General features: G+C 40.9%; 1 protein-coding gene across 5 annotated transcripts in view; it reads right to left on the reverse strand.

The window, feature by feature from the left end:
* fip1l1a (FIP1 like 1a (S. cerevisiae)) overlaps positions 1–25992 on the reverse strand; it is a 61605-nt gene extending 35613 nt beyond the window's left edge. Inside the window, exons 1-11 of one of the 5 annotated variants that reach the window (XM_078398628.1) lie at positions 25494–25992; positions 25267–25312; positions 21124–21187; positions 19446–19552; positions 17701–17759; positions 15310–15420; positions 14890–15020; positions 14551–14678; positions 7827–7932; positions 6687–6852; positions 1608–1634 (exon numbers count right to left, since the gene is read on the reverse strand). In XM_078398628.1, the coding sequence (XP_078254754.1) occupies positions 1608–1634; positions 6687–6852; positions 7827–7932; positions 14551–14678; positions 14890–15020; positions 15310–15420; positions 17701–17759; positions 19446–19552; positions 21124–21187; positions 25267–25312; positions 25494–25578 (1030 nt within the window). In that variant the 5' untranslated portion in view covers positions 25579–25992. The remainder of the gene's footprint in view (positions 1–1607; positions 1635–6686; positions 6853–7826; positions 7933–14550; positions 14679–14889; positions 15021–15309; positions 15421–17700; positions 17760–19445; positions 19553–21123; positions 21188–25266; positions 25313–25493) is intronic. The other 4 variants (XM_078398611.1, XM_078398620.1, XM_078398597.1 and 1 more) reach the window with 4 other exon arrangements.
* Positions 25993–27938: the final 1946 nt, after the last annotated feature.

A 27938-nucleotide genomic window follows, 5' to 3' on the forward strand; every position in this document is an offset into this window, starting at 1 on the left:
TCAAAACAAGCATGGATTCTTCAGTGCTGTCAAGAATATCTTTAATGCAATATCAAAGCTCCACCCCAATAACACCCAAAAACAGAGGACAGCTTGTCAAGGATAGAGCAGTAATCTGCACCTGCTTTTAGGGCTTTAAAGCACTTCACTACAGCGACTCCATCACTGACACAAAAATCCTTGATTCCATCCCACACCAAAGATGTCCAGTCTAATTTTGCCACCACCCAGAGAAACAAGTTGAAAATTACATATTAACTGAAAACCAACATGACCTTGATAGCAGAGTGTATCCAGCTGAAGTTTTGAAATTTGGTATACAGTAGCTTTAGATACAAATTTGCAGCCTCATCTCAAACACCCAAGAAGAATAGAAAACTGCAAACAATTTCAGACACGCCATAATTGTAACCATCCTCAGAAATAGGGAGATAAATCTGAATGAATAGCTGCGGGGGATTTCCCTGCTGCTGCCACAAGCAAAGTCTCTCTCAACTGCCCTCTCCCAGTGCTTAAAGAGCTGCTCCCAAATCACAGCATGGATGCCATCTAAGCAGTGGTGAACCTCACTTCCATCAAGCTTTCTAGCAGAGTGGGGCTAAATGTACAAGACAAAGGAGAAACTGTTTAATTTGCATCACCACCACACTAGAACGAAGGTCAGTCCATTCTCAATCACCAAGCTTCAGAGTTATTACATGAATATCCACGCGTTCAGAATCCTAGCTCAAAAGTATTTATCAGTTTGTTAATTGTCCATTGAAGCACAAGAAAAAAAAAATTGGCCTTGTAATCAACACCTGCAAAGAAGGTTCCTCATCACCCTCTCCACTGTACAACACCTTCTACCCCCTGCACGCCCCCCCCCCCCGCAACCACAATGAGACCCTAGAAACAAAGATATATTTTTATATAAAGGATGACATTGATAAAGAAATTCAGCATCACTTTTAGTGTCACACTCCTATCTTTGGCTGCCAGGCGAAAGGATGAGCTTGCAGTTCAAGATGCTGTCCACAGTGCACAGCCCTCCCCAAAAAAATGTACCTCAGAGAACCAGAGGTACCATCAACAATATCTCCATAGTTCACTGGCAACTTAACTGACTCACTTACTATCTCCTCCCAACCCAATAGGAGGCTCTAATTGCAGTCGAATGGTTCCAACTAAGGCCACCAAGTTGTTTGGATGCCAGCAACCAGGACCCTACATAGCAGCACTTTATCCCAACTTCCAAGAGAGCACCAGAATGATGGAGAAAGCAATTCTGCAGGAATCCTCAGTCTTCTTGAAAAGTGTAACATCCCCACCGATTCATGATCACTCAAAATGAGGAACATTCAAGATGGCACAGAAAACCTTGACAATCTTCATCATAAGAATACCGTGCCACAAAGGACTCCCAAAATATTCTTGCTCGCACCCTATCATGCACCTCCTGTCCCAGATGTGATAAAAATCAGGGACAGCCATATCAGTCACAGCAGCCATAACTGGAGTCATTCCATGGGAATGCCTAAGAAAGGTGGGAGAAAAGAGAGAGACATCGACATATTTAATACACTTTACCACATGACATTGATTTAGGTAGAAATATGCAACTATACCTGGAGGTGGTGCAGTTAAAGGCATTCCTAAGGAGAAGAGAATTGAGTCACTAACACTATATAGTACACCAGCTTTGTTTTCTCACATAAAAAATATTAAAGTTAGATGCTCAGTGAAAAAACTTTGTTCTTTCCCACTGGGGTCTTGATCAAAATTAAACATGAACTGATAAGAAACATATGTCCACTAAATGGAAGTTCAAAGGGTTTGCAAAATCAAATTGCATATAACAAATTAATATAGACACAGGTGGCTAAAATAAAAAAATGACTTTATTGTACCGGGAGTGTAGAAAGCATTCTTCCAAGGTCACGTTAAATCAAGGAACAATGTTAGACCTATACATGAGAAATGTGGTCTATTTCTAGCCTGCATTATGTTTGACTAAGAAATGTTCATTGCTGGCATAAGCAAATTGTAAAAAAAAAAGAAATACCACAACATTCAAAGGCAACATCAATTACCATTACTGGTCACAAGTATTCTGCCATATACAATATTTGCCCATTGCATTTCTGAGAGGGAAGTTAAAGATCAAATAAACAGAATCTCAATAGATACCACAGCAGGCATATTTCAGCCTGATTATCAGATCTTGAAGAAAATAACTTTCAACTCCTGCAATATCTGTACCCAATAAAGATCAGCTGACAAACTCCCAGTTTGGCTTCTATTATGACAGTCATTTAGACAAGATGGTCAAAGGAGGTCTGGGCAAATGGAATTTTGTTAAAGCTTGGAAAGCAATAGAATTGGGGGCGGGGGGGATGAAGAAGCACCTACTTGTTAAGGATTTTAAAAGGCAGCATTCATTTTCTGAATTTCAATTGGGTCTAAACTGCACAACATGTTTGGGTCATCGCAAAGTTATTACTTTACCACGTCAATGCATGAATGGCAATAATTATTCTTTGGCTTTTAACTTAGCTTGTAATAACAAATCTTAAAAAGCTTGAAGAAAGAAAAGCAACTAAAGCGCTATAACTCTCCATCCTTTCCCAAAGCAGCCAGTGTCATTGTTGATAACTTAACCTTATGGATCAATGGAAAATAAGAGCCGTTTGAAATATGAAGTTGCAATCAGTCTCAAGTGCTCAACATCAGAGGAAAGCCATCTGTGAACAATTTATTTTCTTTAACTGGGTGCCAGATGTGGACGCTCCGTACATTAACAGCAGGTAAAAAAGCTTTTGTTTAAAAGGTTACGCACGAGATGAACCACAACCTTCTCTGCCGTATAAATTAATAGATCATGAATTAGTTTACTCATATTTTTTTTTACACCTTTGGATAAAAATATTTTAAATTGGAGAAAAATATAAATAACTGCAATATCACAGCATGCAACATCTATTGACCTTGTAAATCTCATCAGATTTGAGATATTAAGATGATTAACATTATGACCACAAAAATATATATTTCTCTTTTTCTGTTCCTGGTTTATGTATTTACCAACTTCATGTCGCAAAAAAAAATCCAAATACAATTAAAAATGAATCAAAACTAGATTGTTGATTCTTGATATAGTCTGGTGAAGACAGGGGACCGATTTCTGAGTAAATTGCATCTTGCTTCACTTCACAGTTGTGACTTGCTACATGGCAAAACTATGGGGGGGGGTCCATAGTCTACCCCATTCAAGTAATCTGAAAAGATTAGTTTCCAAGGACCACCAATTAGAATGGAAGCATGCATATTCAAAGTCAATACACTGGCTGCATATACTGGCAGATCACATGGAATATCATAAAATGATAAAATTTACAAAATAAGATATCATGGTTGTTCAATAATCTTGTGAAATTTGACAGTATCCCTCAACATAACTTCAATAAGTTCCAGTGTGAAAAGACATGTGTCTGTAACCGAGAGAGATCATAATTGTCAGAGTCCAGATTGGATTTGACACACCTTTGTAAACTGATATACTGTAAATTTCCACTTTTGATTAGTATCCAAAGGTATCAAAAGAGGGGGTCCACAGTGATTTGTTTTAAAATACAAGATGGATTCTTTATTTAAGAGCCAAAACACATCCATTATTTTTATTTAAATACTTTTTCATAGAACATAAGTGGCAGTTGTAACAAGCGTTTATCTATATACTAAAACTCTTGTTTGTTTGTTCCTGAACTACAGCCCAAACGGTACACGATAGCATGGGGGGGGGGGGGGAGGGGGGAGTGCTGATCCAATGCAGGAGAGGTTTGAGCCCAACGGGTCCACTTGGTCTAGTTATCTTTAAATACACGTGAAAAGATGACAGTGTCTTCTTAAAATAGCATGTATATAGAAATCACTTCCACAGATGCAGAGATTTCCAATATTTTGGTCCAAAGACATTAAAAGAAGAATGACATGACTGTTAAGTAGGATGGTTTTCGGTTTGGAAGTATTATTGTATGCATGCACATTCTACGTTTAAATACATTTCAGACTAAGGGACGCTATGGAAGAAGCCACAACAAATTTCTACTGTACATGTTGCATTCTGTATATGACTTAGTGATGGTGATGTTGATTCAATGAAGCAGCAGCCAATCATAGTGAAACTCCAGCAGGTGGCTGGGAGCTGAGATGATTGACATCTTATATATATATAATCATCTTTTATATGTATAATCTCAGTAGAGATTTCCCCAATTCCAGTGATTTACTTTACTGAGCTTTATCAGTGAAATGGGTGGTGAAATTATGCCGATAAAAATAGTTAATCAACTCTGGAACTCAGTTCTTAAGTCCATGCTTGGACGAAGACCACAACAAGATCAGAAACTGACTGTTCATGACCGATACCAGAGCATGAGTGAACATATTAGCAGCATGAAAATGATTCCTGATGTCCGTGACAACTGTACTGATGTGAAAGAAGTTTGTTGGGATTGTGATGGATTGCAAGTGACCATTTTTTAAGAACAGATACACCACATAAATGCTGCTGTTGCACTGAAACAGTTTGGCAAAGGTCATGGTCAGATCTGAAGCAACAGCCTTGAGCCAAAATATCTTTAAGTCCCTCAGCCCTGCACATCAAATGCATTTAACTGGTTCTTGGTTTCATGTCAAATGAATTAACCTTATGAATAAATGAAGCTGAAGGAGACCTCAAGAGGCATCAGCTGGGTTCCGACTTCACCAAGGATAACGATTTTCCTGACATCTCCTTCTCTCAAGATTTGTTTAGCAGTCCAATAGCATTCATAATTGGACACAGCAAGAGTGCAGAGATTTTATCTAACCTATTGGCTGCAGTTGTCTCAAACAGGCTGCTTCTGCTATTTAGTTTAGAAGTCTGTCCTGTATCATGGGTGCATCATTAACACTTCATTTTTATGCATGGCGAATGGTATGTCCTTCCATACTCAACTTTTGAACCAAGGCTAATCCCCTGGCTCTATCATAATGGCAGGGTGGGAAATATGATACAACCTAAAATGTTCTAATGTCATATAAAATGCTACTTTCAAGGTTGATTTAAACAAAATAGGTAATGTATAGAAATACAAAACAGTGCTTGGAGCTGCCCTTTTAAAAAAAAATGTTTTTAAACTAAAGTGAAAAAGTAACATAAAGTAAAGAGTTACTAAAATAGTTTGATGACTGGAGCTTGGTTTAATGTAACATTCAAAGAGCTTTCCACAGGATGTTTTATATTTGCAATGATTTAAAGATTTTGGCACACACACATTATTCACAGGTAACAGCAGTCTTTTTTCATTGAACCCACGGATTTTAGTTCTATTTTAGAAACTGCTTTGAAGATTTAAAAACTGGAAACAGCACAAATAAAAAATATAGCAAGGCATGAACCAGATTCACATAACTTAACAGCAGATGTCAACTCGAACATCAGGTTCCTAAACTTAACAAATAAATACAAGTCCATTATTTTAAAAATTATAAAAAGGGATAAAATATATTCTTTGCCTTTGATTAGCACTTAGAACTCATCTCTATGATGAACACAAAATTGCAAAGAATTTATGATTCTTGCAGGGGCCAAGAAAATGCACATCAAAAATCATCAGCTGAATGTTCTGAAGAGTGCAGGGCGAAATCCCCAAATTATGTGGCATGATTTGAATGCATTTCTAAACACAGCTGCTATCAACGGATTTTAAATTTAAGAGCTTCTTTTTAACATAAGATCATAAAAAGGAGGGTGCAAAAATATTTTCAGATGAGAGAATTTAGCAGGGCCAGGTGAGGACTAACTTGGGGATGAGAGTTAAGCAGGATGAGATGCAATTGGAGATCTGGCTCCCAAAAGACATTCGTAATAAACAGAAGGATGGGAGTGAACCTCAAAAAAATCACTTTGAGAAAGACCTATCTGAAAGGGGATGGTAATCCTGAAGCATCCTCAAGATCTGCTTTGGTTTGCAAGACCTACAGCAGAACTACCAGGTGACACGGTGGCGCAGCGGTAGAGTTGCTGCCTGACAGTGTCAGAGACCCGGGTTCAATCCCGAGTACAGGTGCTGTCTCTGTGGTGTTTGTATATTCTCCCCGTGACCTCATGGGTTATCCCTGGGTGCTCCAATTTCCTCCTACATCCCAAAGTCATGCGGGTTTGTAGGTTAATTGGCTTGGTAAAATTGCAAATTGTCCCTCGCGTTTAGAATAGTGCTAGTGTATGGGGATCACTGGGCGGCGCAGACTTGGTGGGCCAAAGGGCCTGTTTCCACAATCTCTAAACTAAACAGCTCATAAGTAGCTCATGAAATGGACACAAGATTTTGCACAAGTGATATCAAAAGTACATTGTTACTACAGGTGCCTGTTAGCCATCGTCCTTAGATTTACGCACACAAATTTGGAATCAATTAAAACCATTTTTTGACATGATAGCATATGAGAAACACAAGCATATTACACCAATAATTTAATATTTCATACCTTCAGTTGATTGAAATTTAACATGAATTGAAATTTAACATTGTTTCACAACCCCCACCCCACCCCAACAGAATCATGACCCCAAATTCTCAGCCTCTGACCTTCATGTAAACTGACGAAAAGTTGAACAAAGTGAAAACATGCATTTTTAAGCCAAAATTCCACGCAACACTAACCTGGTGGATGAAGAATTGGAGGTCCCGTGTTGACAGGAGGAGGGGGGGGCAGGAACGGGGGAGGTGGACCAGTCATATGAAGCGGAGGTGCCCCTGGAGGCAAAAATGAAGGACGCTTTGCAGCGTTGTTGTTATTAAATTCTGGTACTGCATGGTCTCCAAGAACCTTTAAGAAAATAATAATTGCATTTATAATTAAATGTACACTTAAAGGTGAAATTCAAACTATCAAGTCAAACATGGAGTCAATGCTTACACTTCCTCTGGCAAGCAAATGTAGTGTACATTTGATAGAGGCCCCCAAAATAACACATCAGAAACTGAAATATTTTTTGATTCCAAAAAAGTCAAGAGACCTAGGAATAGGTTTTAAATGTCGTTGAAGAAGTTGTTCTGCCATATCATAGAATGGAAGGTAAAGCTTCTGGGGAATGGCCAACTCGTGCTTCTATTTTTATGTGTTCGTGGATTTCATTATTTCAATGAAACATTAATTTATTGGACTTTATATGCTGATAGGAAGAACCAGGTTGAATGGATATTCAAAAATTGTAAACAGATGTTCAAATGACCTGCTCTGTGATATAAAGTTCTGATTAATATACTAGAGAAGCTACGATTACACAAGGTTAGATTTAAATGTTAAGCTTTGTCCAAATAAGACACTACCTCACTCACACTTCGCCACCAGACTTCTGATTCAATTTGATTTTAAATATTATGTACAGTAAGATACATTGCATGCTGAACTGATTAATAAATGTTGTGTTGGTGAAAACACTGGAACCCCATGAAGCTACCAGTTTAACATTGCAGTATGGAGGGAAAACGGAAGTAAAACTAGAACATTTCAAGAATTGTGGATATTAACCAAACCTTTTCAACAAATGTTAATTCTTGTCTGCCACAAAAAACACTGATGCCATCTGTAACTACAAATTTCAACACAAACATTCAAATGCAAATAGAGTTTCAAGTTTGCTGAAATAATTTAAAAGTTTGACTAACTTGTAAAAGAACACTTATGGCTAAAAAACACTTAGAAATGCCTTCACCCACTGAAATACAATTACAAGTTAGAAGCAATTTAATACTTAACATGTGTGATACAGAGTAAATCATTGGATCACAATGACAAACCTGGATGGCATTTTCATCTGCACCACCTCTGTCACGACGTCGACCTTCCACGCGAGCAATGGTTATCAATTGGCCTCCAATTACCTCTATGGACCCAGACAGCCTTCTGAAAAACAGGTTTTCGATTAAGCTGGTGGCTAAGATCAAGCTGTTGTATATACATAAGCAAGCTAAAAATTGTATACATACTTAATGATTCCCAGCAGTGTGAGAATTCATTACAAACTAGATTTCCAATTACAGTTATTAAAAGGATTAACATGAATATTCATTCACAGAATAAAACAAAAATTCATTCACATCGGAAACAAAAATATTAAAGCAAAACAATATCATTATATTCTATAAACCTGGCCTAATGCTATTTCCACAAGAGCCTCCTTCCTTTGTTCAAAGTATTTTTTGCCAAACCAGTTATTCAACAGTAATTAAATGCAATCTGTTGAATTAATTAAATGGCACTTTCTTTGAGCACCCATTTTGCAATCATCTTTAATCCATTAAAATGTCCCAAAACACTACACAAAAATGCAATTACAATTCGGTCAAAAAAGTAGTTTTTAAAGATACATTTTAAAAGAGGGGAGAAGATTAAGGTAGAATGGTTGAGGGATGAAATTCCAAAGATTCAAACCTTGAAGCAGAAGCAGCAACGATTTATAGGGCAATAAAGAAAACAGAGGTTCAAAAAGTTCAAAATTAGAGTACAACAAGGTTTTCAGGTTGGGGTTTTGTTGACAGGAATTGATAGGGACAGAGAGGGCAAAAAGACCAGAAGCAGAGGTCTCAGTTTAAGAATAAAGGGTAGGCCATTTAGGACTGAGATGAGGAAAACTTCTTCACCCAGAGTTGTGAATCTGTGGAATTCTCTGCCATAGAAGGCAATGGAGGCCAATTCACTGGATGTTTTCAAGAGAGTTAAATTTAGCTCTTGGGTCTAAAGGAATCAAGGGATATGGAGAAAAAGCAGGAACAGGGTACTGATTTTAGATGATCAGCTATGATCATATTGAATGGCTTGAAAGGGCCGAATGGCCTATTCCTACACCCATTTTTCTATGTTTCTATAGGAATCAATCAGAAAAAAATGGTTAAAACAGTAATACCGCTGGATCAGGAAGTAACAAATACCACGATGACTGGGACTTGTGAGTTAGGACATGAGCAACATAATTTTGCCTGTGTTTGAATATTAAGAGTGGAAGATGGGACAATCACTTGGAAAGCCATGGAGCTGTCAAATAAGATGATAAAAACAAAGTTGAAAGTGTCACGGCAAAAAGATGAGGTAGTGCCAGGGTGAGCAATTTAGAAAATGTGCAGTCTTGGTTTTAAAATAATCATCGCAAACCTTAACACTGAGTGAATGAAAACTCTACTTCACCATGTCAGAGTGCTCCTCAATGTGAATGAGGAGCAATTCATTTTCAAAATCAGCAAAATTATTTTCACTTCAGTTTACCATTTAATTTGGACAGTCCACTACAAATCAGTTTTAAATATGACTGAATTCCACGGTATGAACATAAAGATGTGAACAGATTTGATAACTAAATTATTTTGCCTGGGGTCCGAGGATAGAAAATTGGCTTCATGGAAGGAAGCAGAGGGTGATGGTGGAAGGTTGCTTTGCGGACTGGAGGCCTGTGACTAGTGGTGTGCCTCAGGGTTCGGTGCTGGGCCCACTACTGTTTGTCATCTACATCAATGATCTACATCAATACATGGCAAGATTAGCAAGTTTGCTGATGATACCAGACGTGGGTGGTTTTGCAGATAGTGAAAATGATTGTAAAAAATTGCAATAGGATCTTGATCGATTGGCCAGGTGAGCTGAGGAATATTTGATGGCATTTAACACAGAGGAATGCGAGATGTTGCATTTTGGGAAGTCTAACATGGGCAGGACTTACACAGTAAATAGTAGGGCTCTGGGGAGTGTTGTAGAGCAGAGGGATCTAGGAGTGCAGGTGCATGGTTCCTTGAAGGTCAAGTCACCGGTAGTCAAGGTGGTCAAAAAGGCTTTTGGTACATTGGTCTTCATCAGTCAGAATATTGAGTATAGAAGTTGGGAGGTCATGTTGCAGTTGTGCAAGTCGTTGGTGAAACTGCATTTAGAGTATTGTGTTCAGTTCTGGCCAGTTATAGGAAAGATGTTGTAAAGCTAGAAAGGTACACAGACGATTTATGAGGATGTTGCCTGAGCTATAGGGAGAGATTGAGTAGGTTGGGACTCTTTTCCCTGGAGCACAGGAGGATCGAGAGGTGATCTTATAGAGGTGTATAAAATCATGAATCAGATCGGATAGATGCACAGAATCTCTTGCCTAGAGTAGGTGAATCGAGGACCAGAGGACATAGGTTTAAGGTGAAGGGGAAATGATTTAATCGGAATGAGGGGTAACTTTTTCACACAAAGGGTGGTGGGTGCACAGAACAAGCTGCCAGAGGAAATAGTTGTGCCTGGGACTATCCCAACATTTAGTAAACAGTTAGACAGGTACATGGATAGGACAGGTTTGGAGGGATATGGACCAAACGCAGGCTGGTGAGACTAGTGTAGATGGGACATGTTGGCCTGAGTGGGCAAGTTGGGCCATAGGACCTGTTTCCACACCGTATTACTCTATTTAAAGTATCCATGAAATGGCATAGAGCAATGAAGCGCACACAAAAAAATTTGGTACTCTAACATCCAATCTACTCCTCCTCAAATTTGTGAATTAGTGAAAGTTAAAAAAAAAAAATCATTGCTTAACAAATTAGATGAGGGCAAAGACTGAAGAACACCAGGGGAAACATGAAGGCAGATCTCGAGTTATTTCCCACATTTGAATTTTAAATGCATCATCATATACAGCCTTTAAAGTAGATTAGTCAATTAAAGTGAGATTGGAAATAGATACACCTGAAGGGTAACATTTAGCCAAAACTGAATCAATAAATCTCATTCCCAATACTTTTTTTAAACTCCATTGAAATTTCAAAGGAATAAGCACACTATGTAAAACTCAAAATATCCTTTGACTTTTCCATTAAAAATAGTATTCTAAATCTATGTTTATTACATTAAGGAAGTGTTACTATATTAAAATAAAACATCTTTTAATGCAAGACCTATATTTCACATATCTGCACTAGTTTCAAGGTCTGTGTTCATGTAGCAAGTGCCTAGGTTTTTGTTTGAGGCCTCATATGGTAGGCTAATCTGAGCGGGCAGATTGCATGGAATCCAAGCAGATAGTTAACTGGATACAGGATTGGCTTCATAGCAGGAAGCAGAGTGTGGTGGAAGGTTGTTTTTCGGACTGGAAGCTAGTGACGTGGTGCGTCAGAGATTGGTGTTGGGTCCATTGGTGTTGCTCGTCATTTATTTAAATGATTTGGATGAAAATATACAAGGTACTATTACTAAGTCCACAGGGTGCCACAAGGCTCAGTGCTGGGACCCTAGTTATTTACAATATATATTAATGATTTAGACGAGGGTTTAAATGTAACATCTCCAAGTTTGCGGATGACACAAAGCTGGGAGGCAGTGTGAGCTGCGAGGAGGATGCTGTGAGGCTGCAGGGTGTCTTGGATAGGTTGGGCGAGTCAGCAGATGAATGGCAGATGCAGTATAAAGTGGATAAATGTGAGGTTATCCACTTTCGTGGCAAGAACAGGAAGGCAGATTATTATCTGAATGGTGTCAGATTAGGAAAAGGGGAGGTGCAACGAGACCTGGGTGTGCTTATACATCAGTCACTGAAAGTAAGCATGCAGTTACAGCAGGCAGTGAAGAAAGCTAATCGCATGTTGGCCTTCATTGCGAGTAGATTTTGGAGCAAGGAGGTCCTACTGCAGTTGTAAAGGGCCCTGGTGAGACCGCACCTGGAGTATTGTGTGCAATTTTGGTCTCCTAATTTGAGGAATGACATTATTGCTATAGAGGGAGTGCAGCGCAAGTTCACCAGGTTAATTCACGGGAAGGCGGGACGGACATACGAGGCAAGAATGGGTCAACTGGACTTGTAGTCACTGGAAATTCGAAGGATGAAAGGGGATCTTAAGAAACATATTAAATTCTTAAAGGATTAGAGAGGCTAGATGCAGGAAAAAATTCCCAATGTTGGGGGTGTCCAGAACCAGGGATCACAGTTTAAGAATAACGTACGCCATTTAGGACTGAGATGAGGAAAACCCAGAGTTGTGAATCTGTGGAATTCTCTGCCACAGAAGGCAGTTGAGGCCAATTTACTGGATGTTTTCAAGAGAGTTAGATTTAGCTCTTGGGGCTAAAAGAATCAAGGGATATGGGGAAAAGGCAGGAACGGGGTATTGATTTTAGATGATCAGCCTTGATCATATTAAATGGCGGTGCTGGCTCGAAGGGCCGAATGGCCTAGTTATGTAACTCTTTTTCTACGTTCTATGTTTCTAAGTCCGCAGATAACACCAAAATAGGAGGCTGCATGGACAGTGAAGAACATTGTCAAACATGAGTGAGATGTTGTATAAACACAGAACTACTATGCTAGTTTACAAAACAAAAAGACACAAAGTGCTGGAGTAATGCAGCAGGTGAGGCAGTATTTCTGGAGAACATGGATAGGTGATGTTTTGGGTTGGGACCCTTCTTCAGACTGATTATGGCGGGGGGGGGAAGAGGGGCAGGGAAGAAAGTAGGAAGAGAGGAGGAGCTGGACAAAACCTGGCAAGTGATAGGTGACACAAAATGCTGGAGCAACAGCAGGACAGGCAGCATCTCTGGACAGAAGGAATGGGTAACATTTTGGGTCGAGACCCTTCTTCAGACTGATGTTAGGGGAGTGGGCAGAGACAGAATGTAGTCAAAGATAATAAGACTGGTGGGTGAACTGGGAAGAGGAGGGGATGGAGAGAGAGGGGAAAGCAAGGGCTATTTGAAGTTAGAAAAGTCAATGTTCATACCGCTGGGGTGTAAGCTATCCAAGCAAAATATGAGGTGCTGTTCCTCCAATTTGCACTGGGCCTCACTCTGACAATGGAGGAGACCCAGGACAGACAGGTTAGATTGGGAATGGGAGGGGGAGTTAAAGTGCTGAGCAACCGGGAGATCAGGTAGGTCAAGGCGGACTGAGCGGAGGTGTTCAGCAAAACGATCGCCAAGCTTACACTTGGATTCGCCGATGTGCAGAAGTTGACACCTGGAACAGCGGATCCAGTAGATGAGGTTGTAGGTGGTGCCAGAGAACCTCTGCCTCACCAGAAAAGACTTTTGGGGCCCTTGGATGGTCGAGGAGGGAGGTAAAGGGACAGGGTTGCATCTCCTGCGGTTACAGGGGAAAGTACCTGGGGAGGGGGTGGTTTGGGTGGGAAGGGACGAGTTGACCAGGGAGTTACGGATGGAAGGGTCCCAGCGGAAAGCTTAAAGGGGTGGAGATGGGAAGATGTGGCCAGTAGAGGGATCCCTTGGGAGGTGGCAAAGGTGTTGGAGGATTATATGCTGTATGTGACAGCTGATGAGGTGGAAGGCGAGGACAAGGGGGACTGTCCTTATTACAAATGGGGGCAGGGGGAGAAAGAGCGGAGCTGCAGGATATCGAGGAGACCCTAGTGAGAGCCTCATCTATAATGAAAGAGGGGAACCCCCGTTTCCTAAAGAATGAGGACATCTCCGATGATCTAGTATGGAAAACCACATCCTGGGTGCAGATGCGGCACAGACGGAGGAATTGGGACATGGGGATAGAGTCTTTACAGAAAGCAGGATGGGAAGTTGTGTCGTCTAGATGGCTATGGGTGTCAGTAGGTTTGTAGTAGATGTCGGTCAATCGTCTTTCTCCTGTGACAGAGATGGTGAGATCCAGAAATGGTAGGGAGATGTCGGAGATGGTCCAAGTGAATTTGAGCGCAGGATGGAAATTAGTCGTGAAGTTGATGAAGTCCATTCCCTCCCCCTTCCCAGTTCTCCCACCAGTCTTAGTCTCCAACTACATTCTATGTCTGTCCCGCCCACTCCCCTGACATCAGTCTGAAAAAGGGTCTCGACCCAAAACGTCACTCATTCCTTCTCTCCAGAGATGCTGCCTGTCCCACTGAGTTACTCTAGCATTTTGTGTCTATCTTTGATTTAAAACAGCATCTGCAGTTCTTTCCTACACAAGTGATGGGTGAATACAAGAAAGGGGGTTTTGGATAGGCAGATGTTGGACAAAGACCAGAGATGAAAAAGACTAAAGGTATGAGATAAGGTTAGAAGAGTTGCAAATTGCAAAGCCAGAGGCAGGAAGGAGGCTGGAACTTTAGTCCTTTGAGCGAGTACAAAATCATGTGAATGCACATAGACTTCTTCACAGGAGAGGAGAATCAAAAATTGGAGGGCAAAGCTTTAAGGTGAGAGGGGAAGTTTTAAAAGGGACCCAAGAGTCAACTTCATCATAAGGGTAGTGGATTTATGGAACAGACTCCCAGAGAAAGTGGTTGAGGGCAGCTACAATAATAACACATAAAATACATTTGGAAAAGTACGTGTGTCGGAACGCTTTAGAGGGATTGGAGCTAATTGGACTAGATTAAATGGGCATCTTATTTTTGTGTGGACAAGTTGGGCAAAATGATATTTTTCCATCCTCTATGACTCTAATCCTAGCTAATATTTCCTGTGGATTTGAAGGCAACATTTCAGAGTTCTATTCAATGACATTACAAAATTAACAACAATAATAAGAAGAAATAAAAAGATTTCCACTGGACCTGCCTTTGTCTATTTTCTAACCTGTTGGGTGGAGGTCCTGCTCTGAAACGATTTGGAGGCGAAGGGAAATCCATTTTGGTGGTTGGTATCTCTGGTTCTTTATCAGGATTTCCAGTTCTACCCTGCTGTACCTGAAAAATGTTAGGTAGTAATAATAATAATGCAAAATTTCAAGTGCATTTTCCACTTGTAATAACAGTCAATGTGATTTCCCTATTATACAAAAAAATAAAATAACCAAGGACAAAACATTTTTGTAAATACTGCTCATAATAGTCCGTGCACTACAAAATTTGATTTATGTAGAAAATAATTATAGACAAAAGTCTCTCCAGTACTTACTGTAATTCTGTTTGTTGTGGAGGCAAGAGGCAGAGGTTCAAGTCCCATTCTCAGTCGTTTTTGTTTCTCACAGTAAGCTTTCCAGGTTTCTTCATTGAAACCATAATTGAAATAATCAGAAAGATCAGCACCTTAAATAAAGAAAATAACATAACTGCATGAGAAAACCAAAGCAAAAATGGCACATAATTATCCAATAACTATGTTTTTCCCATTTTCAGAGCAGCACAAATACCGTGGCCATTGGATTAGAAGACAATCAAATTTTAAAGTGTCAGTTTTTTAAAATAATCACACATTTTTGGATGTGATATGGAGTTAAAATATAGTGAACAAAAACATTGAAATGGCTTTCAAATTAGTGATCAATTATACATAGTCAACTGGTGAGAGGGCATTTGCCAGTAGAATTTATTATACCTGGTTTTCTCCAAGGTTTATCTTCAAAAGAATCCAAGTCTATTTCTAATGTTGGGATTCCATTGATGTCGCCTGGTGCATCAAGATCAACTCCCTTTCCAGCTTTTGTCCCTAGGAAATTAAAAAAATTACCAGTTAACAAAAATAATTTCCAAAACATTTAACCACAGAAGACAAAAGCATTTCAATCTAACTGTAACATTTCTAAAGTTGGATTACTCATTTGGTATGATTGATAAGAACAAATTTAAAACAATTTATTCAAAGATTGATTTACAGACACACAAATTAATTGGAAGATATTAACCAGAAATTTCAAGTTATTGAACGTCAGAAGATTGAGCCCCATTTTTTACTGCATACCTAAACATTATCTTGCAAAGCATTCATTTTACTTATCAAAAGTGAAAAAACGTACGATTCGTCTCCTTCAAAATTAAGAAAGAATAAGCATCTATGTCCAAGGCATTTATTTGCCACATTGAGTTGTGGAAAATAAAAGCAAAACAGTACAGTGAAGGTTCACTTCACACCAAGGACTACTTTGAGTTCATATGTTAATTACTGGGTCAAGAACTGACAACACACAATATTTAATAATTTTCCAACGTGAAAGATTCAGGTGGTTGGAATACCGATGTTAATCAGACCACCGGGTGGCGCCCTCAGCGATGGCAGCCTTGCCAACGGTCTGTCTGTCTTTTTTGTTATTTTTAGTGTGTTTTAAAAGTATGCGTTAATGTTCTCTGCTTTGTTTTATGTGGGGCATGGGTCGGGGGAAACTTTTTTTCAATCTCTTACCTTGCCGGAGATACGATTGTTTTCCGCATCGTATCTCCAGTCGTTCTGCGGCCTAACATCATGGAGCTGGAGGCCTTGCTTGAGACTGACTTTGAGCCCCACCGTGGACTTACATCGAAGCCTACGATCCCTTGCCTGGGATCGATGCATTAACCGTGGCCTGCGGATTTCAGCATCGAGGAGCTCGCAGTCTTGGGTAGATACTGATGTTGGGAAGCTCCAAAGTCCCAGAAGGTTCGACTAGCCCTGACCCGGGGTCTAATGGCCCGGCGCGGGGAGCCGAGTTCCCCCCTGATGCGGGAGCTAAATCGCCCCGTCGCGGAGGGCCTGACCGCTGGCTACAGGAGCCAAGATCACCCGTCAACGGAAGGCTCGAGACCCCCGACTGAGGCAGAACAAAGAAGGGTTGAACTTTTTTTTTTGCTTTCCATCACAGTGAGGAATGTGGAGGAGTCACCGTGGTGGACGTTTATGTAAAAGTATTCCATGTGTCTTGTTGCTTTTTATTGGTTTGACTGTATGGCAAATCAAATTCATCGTATGTTGCAAAACATACTAAGATTTGCCTTAATTGACAAACCTGAGTTATTTTTTAAAATATGGTCTCCATTTATAGAATTTTTAGAAAAGTAAATGGGTTTGGCACAGGACTAAAATAAAAAATTTAAATTAAAAGTTGAAACTTGAGTTTAGGGTTGGATGTACAACTGTGGTTATCGTCTCCCGGATCTACCCCCTTTAATTTTTATAGTTATACCTTTTTTTAAATTTTCTTATTCTCTCTTTCCAATAGTTTATAGTTTTTTTTTTTTCTTTCTGCTTTATTTTTTATTTTCTCTCTTTAAAATTTTTTTAATTTGAGGCTATGTAAGAACTTTGTAACAAATTTGTCTTTTATTTCTATTTGTACATATGCTTTTCAAAAATAAAAATATTTTAAAAAAACAAAAAAAACATACATGGCTAATAAAGTGTGTTTATGATTATGACATCCATCTGCTACCCAACATAATTTTCATAGACCAAGTCACCTTCAGTTGAAGGTTTCTTTCTGTCATTGTGGACTAGAGATAGATCTATGACTACTACTACTGTTACCGTTCCTAATTATTGCATGAACTTCCCATCGAGCATCAAGTTCTCTTTTCCATCAGCCTATAATATTATCTTTTGATTAAAGTACTCTTCCCCCTTTAACCTACTGGAAGAGTCATTCATTGCAAATTTGTGATTATTCTGACAAAAACAAATTACTATAAGATTACACTCAAGATTCTACAGAAAATGAAGGTCATTGTTTTACAAATGTTAATGAAATCAAAAGCTATTTTAAAATATAAACGTTGAACAGTTGAAGTACGTCAACAATAAATTTCAAGGCGGAATGAAGGGCATGATTTAATTTCATAACATGGCCACCGGAAAAAAATGGGTAAAGGCAATGGTATGAAACTCGACTGAGTGGTTAGGAATGAGAAGGGAGGACAATATTTGCCACCCAAATCTAAAGCAGTGATAGGCAGTCAGTTTAAGACTTTGTCTTGGGCTGAAACGAGCAAATAGATCATGGAAAATATATCAGATTCTTACCCGATCCATAAAGTCTACCGGAAGACTTGATATTGAGATTTACAGGTGTTACGCCATAGCTTTGGGACAAAAAATAATTAAATTAGAACAAACAAATTCTTAAGATATGGAGCTCACTTGTTCATTTAACATTCTATCGCAAAAATTTTCTTTGACGAAATTCAGTTTCACATTTTATATGAACCATGACATAAATGGATTGTGACAGTTGCACTTTATGAACTTCAATATAGTTTCCACTAAAAGGAACTTGGAGCACTCCTAAATGTATTGCCAAGTAACAAGAGGCAGCTTGCAGAATGTCAGTTGGTACACATTTGCAAAAAAAAGTAAAGAGGAAAAAAAATGCAAGTTCCTTCTAAATGGTATCCAAAAGGATAAAGCTGACCTGAAAAGATTCCATCAAAGGTTAAGTATGAATTTAACAGATGACCTAAAGCACAATTAGACCATGATGTATTGCACAAAAGTGCCAAGCTACATCTTGAACATGAAAGAAGTATACTTTACATTGCCCTAAAAAACATCATGAGCACCCTTTTGCAAAACATCATGAGCACCCTTTTGCAAAATGCATTCAGTATACTTTCTTGAAACAGATGCAAACTGTTCAGCTGGGGATGGAGCTGTACTAAACCTTGTCCTGGAGAATTAGCCTGGCCAGTTAATCAAAGTTTCAATGGGGGAACTTCTTGGAAAAAACAAATATAGTTCTGTGTTTTATAGTTCTATAAAATGTTAAGATAGATGTGGATAATAAGGCTGTTCCTTATGTAAAAGTTCTAAATTAGGGGAAGGATGCTTACAGTAGTATTAGGTAGGAACTGGGGTAACTTTGTGAGTCAATGTTTGGGGGTAAATTCACATCTGACATGTGGGACCCTTAGCGATGAGCAGGTAGGAATTCAAGATAAGATATGCCTGTGAGAATGAAAGACAAGTTTGACAAAGTTCAGGAATCTTGGATGACAGGAGATATTGCAGTTTTACTCAAAGAAAAAGGAACCATATGCAAGGTTTAGGAAGTTGAAGCTGCACAAGGTCCTTGAGGAGTTAAAATGAAACAGGAAAGAACTTACAAGGAATTAGAAAGGCTAAAAGGGAATCATGAAATGTCCTTGACATTGGGATAAAACAGAATTCCTCGCAGCTTAAATTATATTAGGAGTAAGTGGATAGCTAAGGGAAGAGCGGGACCACCCATGGACAAAATATCATTTCTGCACGCAGCCAGGAGAAGGACATGGATGATGGCAAGATCAGGGATGGGTTAGTTAATATTCTAGGGCATGTCAATATCAAGGAAGAGGTTGTATTGAAAACTACCAAGGTGCATAAGTCCCCAAGGGCCGATGGAATCAATACCAGGATATTGAGGAAGGCAAAGGAGGAGATTACTGGGGCCTTCATGGTACTCTCTTTAGCCACAGACTAAGGGACCAGATGTTTGCAGAATGGCCAATGTTGTTCCTTTGTTTAAAGAGGGCAACAGGAGCAATCCAGGAAATCACAGTCTGGAGCAAAACACAAAATGTTGAACCAACTCAGCAGATGTGGCAGCATCTGTGAAGGGAATGGATAGGCTACGTTTCGGGTCAGGACCCTTCTTCTGAATAAGGATCCTAACCAGAAATCCTATCAATTCCCACCCACCCCCCCTTCAAAAATGTTCATTTAAATGAACACTGCATTTTCCATCTCAAATTACAAATGTATTTACAAATGTACAGAGCACGGGAACTTACGCATATTGTGGTGCTCCAGTTTTAATGTCCCCAATGGTGACTTGAACATCATCATCGTCGTCATCACTATCACTGTCACTTTCATCCTCCCCTTCAGCTGCAGTATTCTAAAGAATGAGAGAATAATTATATTTTAGAACTAAACTGAACACCAAGTCTACATTTCCAGTCAATGAAACCTCAACACTCCAATTGCAATCCTATATTGGAAGCGGGATAAAACCTTGTGTTACATATTCACATCCAAACAATTAATATACAAGGCAAAATAAGTAGGTTAGTAGAGAATATAAAAAATTGTGTTGAAGATGGTGATGGATGTTTAAAGCTACAGCATAATGTAAATCACGCCGGATAGTTGGGGGGGGGGGGGGGGGGGGGGGCAATGCCAAATGGCTTTTAACCCTGACAAATACAAAGGTGATACTCTTTAGGAAGACAAAGAACAGGAGGATATAAACAGTAAATGGTGGGGACATGTCTGTTAATTAACAGAGGGGTCTTAAGGTATGAGAGCAGAGACCCATGACAGTATCAGCAGAGCTCGATAAAGGTTCTGAAGGTATAAGGAATGCCATTATTGGCTGAGGCATTGGATGAAAGATCTGGGACATCACATTACAGCCGTAATAAACATTTGCCAGTTGGCACTTGAAGTATGCAGATCTGATTGCATTGCTATTGAAATTATGTGAATGGGCTAGGTAGCAGCAGAGGAGATTAACTAGGATGCGAAATGGATTGGAGCATTCTGGTTACGAAGAGCGACTCGATAGGAAGATAGGTTTCCCCTGGAGCAGAAGCAGCCAATGGGTGACCTAAGAGAGATACACAAAATTATGGGGATGGTTTGGCTATGGTGGGGGTGTCAAAAACAATAAGGTATAGTTTTAAGGTGAGAGATAGGGAGCTTTTAAAAGGGATCCGAGGGGAAAATTTATTCAACTGGAGTGTGGTTCAAATCTGGAACGCACTGCCATTTGAGATGGTCAAGGCAGATCATTTCATGACACTTAAGAAACATCCAGACAAGTATTTGAACCAAGGCATAAATGTCGGCATAAACTGAGAATTTAATATTTAAATGTTCAGTTTAACTTGGAAATTTATTTTAAAATAACTTTCATCACAATCTAGTCTGTGATATTTACATCATCTGAAGAGTAACTGAATGAAGGATAAAGAAAAATGGGTAGATATTCCCACTGAAACCTGATGCACCTCTAGTCAGTTAACAGGATGCATAGCGGCGGCTTCTCTTTTAAAAAGACGTTAATCACATTCATTCTTTATAGGGGGGCACAGCAATATAGTAGATGCTTGAAAGCTCCAGAGACCTGGGTTCATTCCTGACTGCAGATTCCTGACTCCGTTTGTACGGAGTTTGTACCTTCTCCCCATGACCTGCGAGGGTTTTCTCCGGGAGCTCTGGTTTCCTCCCACACTCCTAAGGTTTACAGGTTTGTAGGTTAATTGGCTTGTAAGTTGTCCCTAGTGTGTGAAGGATAGTGCGCGGGGATCACTTGTAGGCGCGGACTCGGTGAGCCGAAGGTTCTGTTTACACGCGGTATCTCTACACTAGACAACACTCATCTGTCCTTTCTTCCCCTGAAGTCAGTTTTCTTGGTCTAATCAATTCCAATACTATTCACCTCAAAATTGGCATTTTGAAACTTACCATTTTCACCACACCATTCCCTCTAGCTTCTTCCACAGCAGCAGTTGGAGCAGGAGCTTCAGTGCTAAAAAAAAATGTTTCACATTAAAAACACAAGTGAAATAACAAATCTAATTAAGTATCAGAATGCAAATACAAAATAATTTTGATACAAAATAAAATTAAAAGTTAAAAAAATCATTCTCAGCTGAATGGCCAAATTACATACTTTTCAATGGGGTACTTTACTTCTTTCAGGAACATAGGCTTCAACTAAGCATGTTATCGCTAAGGGGATGTATACTGAAGAAGACATCTCTGGTCTTGATCATGCCCATTTGAATATAAAATATCTGACATGCAGCTCAAGGGGAGCGAAGGCTTTTAATTAAAAGTATCAATCAAGCTTAAAAGTACTTCTGAATGCTTTGCTTAAATTTAATGTATTCGAAAAATCAAGACGTTACAAGATTTTTAAAGATTCTTTGCCATCTCTTTGGGAATTCAGACCACCTCCTTCCTGTGTATGTGCAACGACTCCAGAGTGTTGTTCCATCAGCGAGTACTGCACAGAACTGATCCAGGGAGGCAGAGGAACGACTTCATGATTGCTTGGAGTTGTTAGACTGGGCAATGGATCTGAATTAATAGACCACTGGTGCTGACTTCATAAGGGAATGTGTGGTGGAGTGTTTTCTCATCAAATCATCTGTTTGTCCCCCAACCACAAGCCTTTGATGAACCAGGAGTTCCGCAATCTTCCGAGGACCAGACCTTGGGCATTCACGTCTGGTGATGCAGATTTATACAGGAAGTCCAGGTATGACCTACATAAGGCCATTTGAAATGCTAAGAAGGATTGGAGGATGAGGTTTGGCAACTTTGGTAGGGGTCGCACCCCATCACTACCTACAAGGCAAAATCAAGTGGCAGCGCAAGTGACAGCACCCTCAATGCATCTACCCACACTTCAAAAGGGAGAACACTGATGTGCCTTCTCAGGCCCGCATAGCCCCCAATGGCATTTTAATCTCAGTCACCAAGGCCGACATTAGAAAATCCTTCACGAGGGTGAACTCTCAGAAAGCATCTAGACCTGATGGTGTACCTAGTCATGTTCTCAAAACCTGCGTAGATCAACTGATAAGAGCTTTTAGACATTTTCAACCTCTCCATCCTCATTATAAAGTTTAAGGCACTGGGTCCCAATGCATCCCTATACAACCGAATCCTCAACTTCAACAGACCACAATGATGAGTCAGAGTGTCGGAGGTCAATCGTCTTACTGAATTATGTCTCAACAACTTTGGTCTCAATGTCAGCAAGACCAAATAGTTGATTGTTGACTTTAGAAGAGGAAGGCCAAGAATCCACAAAACTGTCTTCATCAACAGGTTCTTGGTGGAGAATCACAAACTTCGTTCCTGGGTGTGCATATCTCCAAAGATCCGTCCCAGGCCCAGCACATTGATGCAATCACAAAGAAAGTCCATCAACGCCTCTACTTCCTCACAAGATTGCGATAATTCAGTATGTCGACAAATGCTCTCAAATCTCTATTGATGTATGGTAGAGAACATATTGAATGGTTGCATCATGGTCTGGTTTAGCAACTCAAATGCCCAGGAATGAAGATGTGGACACCATCCAATTCACAGGTACCGTGAACCCCACCATTGAAAGTAGCTACAGGAGGCAATGCCTAAAAAAAAGCAGCCAGCATCATCAACAACCCACACCACCACACTCTCATTTCACTGCCGCCATTGGAAAGAAGGTATACAAGTGTGAGAACTGTGACCTCTAGCTTCAAAAACAGCTTCTTCCCAACAACAATCAGGCTCTTGAACACTACAAATACCAATTAAACTGAACTACAGACTGTCCTGGTTGCACAAGAGTCCAGACTTTTTTGCACTAATATTGGAATTTTCTAATTTATTGAATTTTTGTTTATTGCATAATCTGAGTATTGTGTTTACAGACCCGTTATGCGTCTGTAAGGAAGAATTTCTTTGTTCCATTTTCATACTATGACAATTAAATACTTGAAACTTTTCTGCTCTCTCAAATGTACCTTTTGTAATATTTCCTTAAATAACTTGGTCAAACCTTGATAATACTACTTGAAGGCATTATTTCGCATTTTACTGCCTTAATGATGCAAGATAAATGCAAGTTGTTGTTTACAATAAAAAAGTGAATTCCATTAACAGGTCTGAACTTGTCCGTTCATGGAATTCATTATCTAGAGTCAAAGTCAGGTAATTACAATGTGCCCCAATTACACTTTTGGAATAATGCTTCATAAAAGGGATCTAAGCCATTCAGCTCCTCCATTCAACTACTGCCATACCATCCGCAAATCATACTTTGATTTATTTTTTAAAAAGCAAGAATGGGAAAATGACAGCATGTCTCCTGTAACTAATTGCAAAGCTGAAAAGTACACAAACAAATATATAGTAAGGCTTGGCAGTGATTGACCTCCATTAGAGAGATCTTTCAAGAGAGAGCTAGATAGAGCTCTTAAAGATAGTGGAGTCAGGGGGTATCGGGAGAAGGCAGGAACGGGGTATATTGTGAATGATCAGCCATGATCACATTGAATGGTGGTGCTGGCTCGAGGGGCCGAATGGCCTACTATTGTCTATTATTTCAATGCTCATTGAAGAATCACTATTTGGGATGATTCTGGTAATACAAAATATATTTTGCGGCTTGGCCCAAATCTAGGAAGTAGACACCTAAAGAAAAATGTTTAACATCAGCATGAGAATAAATTTTGAATTGGGGAGTAAAATTATGTATTGTAATTATATACAGTTGGTTACAATCAACAGAAATTTAGGTTCAGACTCTTCTGCTGGTCGAACTACAGGGAAGATCTTGGATGCAAGGTTCAATGCTATTCACAAGTTGTGCACAGCTGATGATTGTGGGTATGCACCCAAGATTGTGCCCACAATCTGCAAAAAAAACAGCAACTGCTATGACTGTAGTATGCATGAATACTTTATTGACAAGTCACAGTCATTGTTTGCATACCCAAGGTATGCAAATACTTGCCCACAAAGTTAGCAGATACATGGGATTTAAAGTCTCCACAACATCTAACTTTAAGACTGATTTTTATCCCCACAGATTATGTTTCCATTTCTTCACTACTTTGGTGGTATTTGCTGAATGTTAGATTCCACAGAGGGTGATCTTGAGTAGCTGCAACTTAGTTGTCAATGTGGATGTACACCACCTTGGAGCAGTGCAAGCACCCTATTTGCCTTTTCCCCAAAAGCTAAATGTTGACAAAGAATGCCTTTGGAATTCTCCCTCCTGGGAGGCAGCAGCTCTACTAGCTGCAGTGACACAGCTGCCTCCTCACCGTGCCAGATATGCAGGTTCAATCTTGACCCGAGGTAATTTCTGTATGGAGTTTGCACACTCTTCATGACCACGTGGTTTTGCCTGAGTACTTCAGTTTCCTCACAAATACATGTGGGTTTGAAGGTCAATGAACCTCTGCATACTGCCCCTAGTGCAAGGACTGGATGAAAAAGTGGGACAACAGAACAAGTGTGAATGGGTGATCGATGATCGACTTGGTGGGACAAAGGGCCTGTTTCCATGCTGGATCTTTCATTCAGTGAATCAGTCTAAAACATGACCTATCCATGTCCTCCAGAGATATGTTCCCTGACCCACTGAATTACACTCCAGCTACACAAAATCCCAGCATCTTAAGTTCCTTCTGTCTCAATCATTCAGAGGATAAAGCCAAATATTTGCTTTAGTTTACAAAGCCAGAATAAAAAAAGACATACAATTTTCAAAATATTCAGTTAAATGTTTCAGGGGCTATTGGAAACAAACGTAAATGAGATTCGAGAAACAGGAAAGCAGAACCATAAACGCGACCTATCTCTCTGTCAAGCATCCTTCCCGTCCTGACTCAGTCTCAGGTTCCTAACATTGGGTAGAAATTCATTAACTGAATTTAGAACGATTACAACACCTCCTCAAATATTACCTCTTCACATTCCCCCAAAAAATAAAACTGCTTAAAATAAAAGCTGGTAAGGATGCGGAAAATGGGAGAACAGCCGACAGACAGCAGGCCCCCGGCCCCAGAGCTTCTTGAGAATTGGGAAGAAAGAAAGACCCACCTGTCAACTGCCGATTCCTCCTCCTGTTTATTGGGGTCGTTTTCATCTGCAATCAGAAGAGCGGACGGTTAAATCTATCAGAGGGAGGGAGACGGGTGCACATCCGAGCCTCCGGCGACAAGGCCGCACCGGGCCGGGCCAGGCCGGGCCTTGCTGTTCACCGCGCTGCCCGCCGGCGGCGAGCAGGCCCCGGCGCCCGCCAGCCAGCCAACCTCCACTCCTCCTACCTCCATACAGCCACTGCTCCTCGTCCTCGCCATCCTTGCCCGCGCCGCCGGCCTCCTTCGTGGTGCTCTCTGGCTCCGCTGACATGGCCGCGCTACTGCCCCGCTCTCACTAACTCTCTCACACCCGCACGCACAGCCCCTCCCGCCGCCACCTTTAACCAAAGATGCTCGAGTAACAAGGGGAGGCAGCGCCAGCCGGCCCACATGACCCGGAAGCCAAAGCCGCTTCCTCGTCAGCCTGGCTGAGCCTGAGGGTTGATGCAGTCAGTGGTGGCGATCATGTCGGCGTCGCTCCGTGTTCCACTCACATTTTCGCCCTCTTCATGTTTGAACTTAAATTCACAACTGTCTTTTTCCCCCCTTAAATTCACAACTGTCTTTTTTCCCCCTTAGCCCTCAAGGGCTATTTTTCTTTGCAGCTTGCGTGACTGATAGACAATAGTCAAGTCAAGTCAATTTTATTTGTATAGCACATTTAAAAACAACCCACGTTGACCAAAGTGCTGTACATCTGATTAGGTACTAAGGAAAAAAATGAAACATACAGTAGCACGCAAACAGTTCACAGCGCCTCCTCAATGAGCCTCAAACGCTAGGGAGTAGAAATAGGTTTTGAGCCTGGACTTAAAGGAGTCGATGGAGGGGGCAGTTCTGATGGGGAGAGGGATGCTGTTCCACAGTCTAGGAGCTGCAACCGCAAAAGCGCGGTCACCCCTGAGCTTAAGCCTAGACCGCGGGATAGTGAGTAGCCCCAAGTCGGCCGACCTGAGGGACCTGGAGTTAGAGAAGGGGGTTAGAAGATTTTTGATGTAGGGGGGGGAATGTCCATTTAGGGCTTTATACGTGAATAGGAGGAGCTTGAAGTTGATTCTGTACCGTACAGGGAGCCAGTGAAGAGAGGCCAGAATCGGGGTGATGTGGTCCCTTTTACGGGTACCCGTCAGGAGTCTCGCTGCGGCGTTTTGGACCAGTTGCAGGCGGGACAGGGAAGATTGGCTGATCCCAGTGTATAGGGAGTTGCAGTAGTCTAGGCGGGAGGAAATGAAAGCGTGAATGATTTTTTCTGTGTCGTCGAATTGGAGGAAAGGTTTGATTTTAGCTATGGTTCGAAGTTGGAAGAAGCTGGCTTTTACCACAGCGTTGACTTGCTTATCAAATTTTAATGCAGAGTCAAATATCATGTCGAGGTTTTTGACATGCGGTTTGACTAGGCAGGATAGACTTCCAAGATTGCCTGTTATCGATTTGATGGAGTCGGGGGGGGCGAATAGGATGACCTCAGACTTGCTCTCATTTAATTGGAGGAAGTTCTGTGCCATCCAACATTTTATGTCCTCAAGGCAGTGTAAGAGGCTGTTTAAATTTGACTGGTTGTTGGGTTTCAGGGGGAGGTAAAGCTGAGTGTCATCGGCATAGCAGTGGAAAGAAATGCCGTGCCTTTGAATGATTTGGCCAAGGGGGAGCATGTATAGAGAGAAGAGAATGGGGCCTAGGATGGAGCCTTGTGGAACTCCGCAGGAGAGGCTAGCTGGAGCAGAGGAATAACTGCCTATGTTGATGGCGAAACTCCTATCTTTGAGGTACGAAGCGAACCAGCTCAGGGCAGTGCCATCAATGCCAACCGCGTACCGGAGACGGTCAATAAGGATGGTGTGGTCCACTGTATCGAACGCTGCGCTGAGGTCGAGAAGGAGCAGGATTGCACAGTCGCCGGTGTCGATGGCGAGAAGCAGGTCGTTGTGTACCTTCAACAAGGCAGACTCTGTGCTGTGGTGGGCTCTGAAACCTGACTGGAAACTTTCCAGGGTGGTGTATTGGTGCAGGTAGGGCACTAATTGGTTTAGAATTGCCTTTTCAAGGACTTTTGACAGGAATGGCAGTTTGGAAATGGGTCTGTAGTTGCTAGGCAAGGTGGGGTCTAGGTTAGGTTTTTTCAGTAGGGGCTGGACCACCGCGTGCTTGAAACTGGTTGGAACAGTGCCAGTGGCCAGAGAACTGTTGATAATAGAGAGGATGCTGGGACCGGCTATTGCAATGACATCCTTCAGAAGGGCAGTGGGGGCAGGATCAAGGGGGCAGGTTGCAGGTTTCATAGCGGAGACAAGCTTTGCAAGGGAGGATAGAGTGACGGGTTGGAAGCAGTCCAATTTAGATGAACAGACTAGTGAGACAGCTAGGTCACGGGTGGGTGGGGAAATGTTCATTCTAATGTTCTCAACTTTGTTGGTGAAAAATTTAGCGAATTCTTCGCACTTAGCAGGGGACCCAACTAAGCTGGTATTGGGGGCGGGACATGTGACAGAGCTAATTGTTCTAAATAAGACCTTGGAGTTATGAGAGTTTTTGGAAATAGACAATAGACAATAGGTGCAGGAGTAGGCCATTCAGCCCTTCGAGCCAGCACCGCCATTCAATGCGATCATGGCTGATCACTCTCAATCAGTA

Source organism: Rhinoraja longicauda, chromosome 1 (assembly GCF_053455715.1).
Source record: "Rhinoraja longicauda isolate Sanriku21f chromosome 1, sRhiLon1.1, whole genome shotgun sequence".
In the NCBI taxonomy this organism is placed as follows: domain Eukaryota; kingdom Metazoa; phylum Chordata; class Chondrichthyes; order Rajiformes; family Arhynchobatidae; genus Rhinoraja; species Rhinoraja longicauda.